Below are 6,145 nucleotides of genomic sequence, written 5' to 3'. Positions count from 1 at the left end.
TTTGCCACATGGATAAAAAATCCCAATTTATTTTAGAAAAGGTTAGAAATAATTGATTTTAAAACTAAAATAAAAAAAGAAAAAAAATCTGGAACGTCACACCCCTACCCATCTCTTCATTCCCGTCCGACTGCCGTACCACTATGACTTCTGCAATTCCATTTTCTTCCCTCTCAGTTCTCTTCTTCTCTTTCCAAACCTCCATAACTCTAATATCTTCTTCCTCTAAGCGAAAAACCAAAATCCATTTGAATTAAACCCGAATTGATTGCTAATAAAATCAGTACCTTTAAACAAATTGGGACTCAAACCCCCCCCCCCTCCCTCCTCCTTTCTCTCTCATCTCTCTCCCTCTCTTTCATTCAATTTTCTTTAGCATATCTAGGTTGCGGAGCATAGAAGACGATGAGGCTCTCGATCTGGTTCTTCTCGATATCAGGGAGGGGGTCTCGTCCAAAGAGAAGTTGGGAGCGCATACAAATTCAAATCAAAGAGGGGTGCAATTGTAGTGAGAAAGAGGGGGAGATAAAAATTCAAAAAATTCCGTTTAAAGAAGTGTGGTAAAGATAAGGCTACTTGATACATGTGGTGAGACACTACTTTTAAATCTATACCTGTGGCGAAAAAAGTGTTAATCTTAACCTTGTGGTGAAGTTCATTATCAATCATAGTCCAAATTTAAATTAATGTCAAAATCTCATCCACATGCAGGGGTAAAAAGGTCATTCCATTTTTTTTTCTTTTTGGTTATTCCACTTTTTTATAATCAACAAAAATAGAAGGAAAAAAAAAAAAAAATCCCTCCCCAATCCCTACCCTTGTCAGCCACAGCCACATCGACCACCCACCACCTTCCCCCCTCTTTCTCACATAACCCTAGCCATCCCGTCCACTGTTCTTCTTAAAATGAAACTAAATTCAATGTTTGCATAATAACTTATATTCTAACCTAAACGTGGTGAGGTATTTTGTGATTTTTTAAATCTTGAATTTGGACTCTTGGCTCTCTTGTCTGATAGTATAAACCTTGTAATTTTATTGTTTATTTATTCTGTTATTGTAGCTCTAAAAGTTTTAAAATTAAAACAATTTATGTCCATATGGCTCTTTATGATTGGTTGATGGAATCAATAAAAACGAAAATAACAATTTTGCCCCTACAAAAGACAAAAGAATGAGGAAATATCCAATTTAGACTATGATTGATAACGAATTTCACCACAGGATTACAATTAATAGCTTTTTCACCATAAAAGTATATTTAAAAGTAGAATATCACCGCAAGGATCACGAAAAAGATAATTTTTTTTTTTTTTTTTGAAAAAAAAAAAAAAAAAAAATACTCTGCCTGAACCACCACCACAAACTGTAACAAATCACCGCGCGAGAATCGCCGCACCTTCAGTTCTACCCAAACCTGCATCACCATCACCTGCTGCTGCCCGCACCACCCTGCCCTTCTCGCTATCTGACGAAACCACCGCTGCACAAAACGCCGCCGCTCTGATTTACATAGAGAGTTGGGTGAGCTGAGCAGACGAGAGAGAGCAAAGGCCTTAGGATTCTCGCTTCTCAGCCATTTCCATTCGCACCGCATCTCAAATGAACCCAGCACTCATATCTCTTGCCACCTCCATCGTGTTCTCTCGAGGTACAACTTGAATTGGTTGGGAATTGGGAGATTTGCAATTACAGCAAACCCTAAACTAACTCTCCTCCTCCGCGATTCCAAAAAAACAGTAACAATTGGATTAAGCCTTTATATTATTGAGAGGACGTTGACTGTTTTCTGCCGAAGAGATTTCAAGGCTCTTCCGTTGATTTTCGAGGGACCGACTTCGAATTGCTTCCATTTTGGCATCGGAAAATATGACGAAGAAGATGAACTTTTTTTTCAATTCTTGTTTTTAGTTTTGTTATTAATTAATTACTTTTTATTTGTTTTTATCCACATGGTGCAAAGTTAGCAGCAATGTCAACACAAATATTGATTTTATTTTTGTCATATTATTATTTAACGGAAAATTTAACAGATTGTATAATAGATGTATAAAATTGAAATGAAATAATATTTAATGTATGAGATTGAAATGTTTTAAAGATGTTGTATGAGATTACAATTGACCCCAAACTTGAGGTGGTAAAATATAATTTACCCATTTTTAAAATATAGCCTATATTTTTAAGTTGGTTTGGAATCCAGTTTTTAAAAGAGTCCTATCAAACAAATATTTAAAGCCTAAAACTCAATAAGTGTTTTTTAGTTTAAAAAGTTAAACTCTAGTAAGATACCAAACAAGTCCTTAATTTTCTCCTACAATTGGATTTTGGAATTTTTCATTAATTTTCTATTCATCTTTTTCATGTACATTACAAAAAAGTAATTTTATCCCTAACGTAGACAACATATTATTTTTTTTCTTCTTCGCTTTCATCAGTTCACTTTGCTCATTTCTTGTCGGGTGCATTTTTTATCACCACCATGAACTATAGTGTATGCTCACCATATACCTCATCATTTGACACGTGTCTTTTTACTTAATCATAGTTAATTTTCTTCAAAATTAGAAAAAGAATATATAATATTAAAGTTAATTATAGTTAATTGAAAAGACACATGTCAGCTGAGAAGGTGTATGTTAACATATAATATTAAAGTTAATTTTCTTCAAAATTAGAAGAAGATGCGTTCGTCTTTTTTTTTTCTTTTTTTTTTTTTTTTTTACAAAAAAAGAAAAATTGTTTTTTAATTTAAAATATTTTCAATCCACGTGGGATATTTAATTAGACTTGTAGGGTCTAGTTATATGTCATGTTATCACTTAACAGAATTTTTGATGGAATTGTAACGGAAGAACTAGATTGATTTGCGACATCCATTTTCAAGGACTACATTGATTGAGTTTCAATTTCAAAGACCATCTTGATGGAGTGGGTCAATTTCAGAGACCATTTGTGATAAAAAAATCCTATGACTTTTGCATGGATAGCATGTCTAGAAAGTCTTTGTAAAATCTCTATAAGAGAGATGTCTATGTACGTTTGAAGTAAACCCATTCCAGAAATAAAAGTTGTAAACTATTCAGAATAATTTTCTCAAAACGTGCTGCTTCTTTCTTTCTTTTGTCCAATTTTATTGAGAGTGAAAATGTACATTATACATATGGAGAATATGCTTCTCACTCTCAGGAATGCAAGGAAAAAGCTCATTGCACGTGTTCAAATGTCAAAGAATCGAATGTTCCGGTTGAATTTGAACACAAAGATTGGAAGTTGCAACATCGGTGTGCTGGAAGATGAGTCATTGAAATGGCATCTTCAGTTTGGCCAACTTCATTTCAATTGCCTAAAGTTGTTGTCAAGTGGAGGAATGGTTCGTGATCTACCCTTGATTGAAGCCACATGCCAAGTATGTGAAGGTTGTGTGCTTGGCAAGAAAGCACATCTCTCATTCCCTATTGGTGATACATAGACAGCAAAGACACCACTGCAGTTGGTGCACACAGATATATGTGGTCCATTGGATCCCATATCTTATGGAGGTAATAGGTATTTTATTACCTTCATTGATGATTTTAGCAGGAAGACTTAAGTTTATTTTCTCAAGGAGAAGTCAGCTGCCCTAAGAGTTTTCAAGGGGGCGTGTTGAAAGTTCAAATCAACAGCTATTGAGGGGCCGAAATTGGTGGAACACTTCTCAGCTAGCATGTTGTTTTCTTTTCTTTTTTTCTATAGCTGCCTTGTTTTTTCAACAGTTATACGTGTTTTTTGTTTGATAGCTTTTGTGTGTGTCTAAAGTGGCCGAAGAGTTAAAGGAACACCATCATTTGTTTTGCTTTGATAGATTTCAACACTAGGTTTAGAAAGTCTTTGTTTTGTATTGTTTATTAAAACCACTTGTGTGGTTCTTTTGTTTTTTCATGTCGTAGTCTTCGGTGGCTGTTAAACATTAGTTGTTGATGGTCGTGGAATTGACCCATCTCATCGTCAACAAGATATTATTGGAATTGAAAATCAATCAATATAGTCTTTAAAAATAAGTGTTGCAAATTAATCTAATATGTCGGTTCCATAATTAAATCCCACAAGTCTAATTAAATATTACCAAGTGGATTAAAAATATTTAAATAATTAAAAACAATAATCCAAACAACGTTATCTTTTGTATAATTAAAAACTTAAAAGAAGGTAAAAAAAAAGGTTATCTTTTGTATAATCCAAACAACGTTATCTTTTGGTTTATTGTTACATCAATTCCATCACCAAACTTTTCAAAGTTGTTGATGTATTGGTAATTAAAATCGTGTGGAGGGGTTTGGGTGTAGTGCAGGTGTTCGTTTTTATTTTTTATTTTTATTTTTTATTATTTCTTTTTTTTTTTACAAAAAATAAAAATTGTTTTTTAATTTAAAATATTTTTAATCCATGTGGCATATTTAATTAGACGTGTGGGGTTTAGTTATATGTCATGTCATCACTTAACAGAATTTTTTACAGAATTGTAACGGAAGAACTAGATTGATTTACGACATCCATTTTCAGGGATTACATTAATTGATTTTCAATTTCAAGGACTATCTTGATGAAGTGGGTCAATTTGAGGGATTATTTGTGATAAAAATCCTAGGACTTTTACACGGATAGCATGTATAGAAAGTCTTTGTAAAATCTCTATAAGAGAGATGTCTATGTACGTTTGAACTATTCCCATTCTAGAAATAAAAGTTGTAAACTCTTCCTAATATTTTTCTCAAAACTTGCTGCTTCTTTCTTTCTTTTGTCCAATTTTATTGAGAGTGAAAGTGAGAGATGTGATAGGTTAGAAAACTTATCACCCACATAATTTTTTTTTGTTTTCTTTTTGGAAACTTATGACCCACATATTCTGGTATTGAGTTAGTAAACTTTGAATACCAACATTTTTCATGTTATAAATTGAAAGCATACCCATGACTGAACCTCACCAAGCAGTTTCAAAACCTTAATTGTTCCCCAATTTTTCCTAATTAACCTTTTCTCTTGGTTGCTCAATTAGCTGTCATGCATCCACTAATGGCGTTAAAATTCATACCAAAGCTCAGTGCTCCATCCTTGTTTTTCGTCATGGTTGTTCTAGCCATGACTACATTTCCAGCGATCCGAGCCACTCACGAGTCCAAGGAAACCCACCTGTCTTTCTACGCTCATGACTTCTTATCTGGTCCAAATATCACAGATGTTGCGTTTGCAGGTATTCCCGGCAAGATTTGGAACTACGATCAATTTGCCACTGTTTATGCGGAGGATGCCCCTTTAACGGAGGGCATAGACCTAAAATCCGCCTCCGTTGGCCGGATACAAGGCATGTTTATGGTAACGTCATTGGATGGACGTAATTCCTATGATATGTTATCAATTATGTTCACAAACAAGGAGTACAATGGAAGCACTCTTCAGATACAAGGAATTGATAAGCAATTCGAGCAACATAGAGAATTATCAGTTGTTTCAGGTACTGGAAAGTTTCGATTTGCTCGAGGATATATTACGTGTAATACGGTTTTTGTGGACCTTCCAAATGCATACTTTGTTACACAATGCAACGTTACAGTGAAACACTACTAGTAAAAAATCACGTATATTTGTTACACTATGTATCTATGATGAAACACTACTGGTAAAAAATCGCACGTATTGTTCTTGTTTTTATCATATGCTTAATTCGGTTTGGTTATGAGAATTAGTTATCGTTTATTATGAATAAAATCTTGTTACATTAACCTTTTTTCTTATCAATGTTTGAAATCAAAGCCTCTTATTTCCATTTGTAAAATTATTTTTTCAGCTTAATTAGCAGCTAGCTAACCCTAGATGATCTGTTGTTTTGGAAATTATATAGCCTAAGCTAGCTAGCTGGGGACTGAACCGAAAGTCAATCAAGTAAAAAATGTTCATGTCATCTCATGAAGATATCCGATGGCCTCATGCTTGTTTTATTATCTGCGAAGCATATATATAGTTGTGTTCAGGCTCGGCTGGAATGATTTATTCAAGCTGAAGTTCAGCTCGATTCGTTAGTGGTTCAGGCTCGAGGTCATGGTTTGTTGGCCGTGACCTCGAACTTATATTTGGCTCGAGTTAATGAGAATAGAAATTTAATAAACAA

The 6,145-nt window shown here is 34.1% G+C and overlaps 1 protein-coding gene across 1 annotated transcript; it reads left to right on the top strand.

Annotated features, from left to right (window-relative positions):
- Window positions 1-4,794: 4,794 nt before the first annotated feature.
- LOC137740322 (dirigent protein 1-like) lies at window positions 4,795-5,759 on the top strand. Its single transcript, XM_068480181.1, has one exon. The coding sequence runs from the start codon at window positions 5,041-5,043 to the stop codon at window positions 5,602-5,604; it is 564 nt and encodes a 187-aa protein (XP_068336282.1). The 5' UTR covers window positions 4,795-5,040; the 3' UTR covers window positions 5,605-5,759.
- The last annotated feature ends 386 nt before the right edge of the window (window positions 5,760-6,145 follow it).

The sequence above is a fragment of the Pyrus communis genome, chromosome 7 (genome assembly GCF_963583255.1).
Source record: "Pyrus communis chromosome 7, drPyrComm1.1, whole genome shotgun sequence".
NCBI lineage: Eukaryota > Viridiplantae > Streptophyta > Magnoliopsida > Rosales > Rosaceae > Pyrus > Pyrus communis.
This window is presented reverse-complemented; position numbering and strand designations above follow the sequence as displayed.

What these genes read in the sequence shown, in the direction of transcription:
- LOC137740322 (XM_068480181.1), top strand. Translation starts at nt 5,041, where the DNA reads ATGCATCCACTAATGGCGTTAAAATTCATACCAAAGCTCAGTGCTCCA.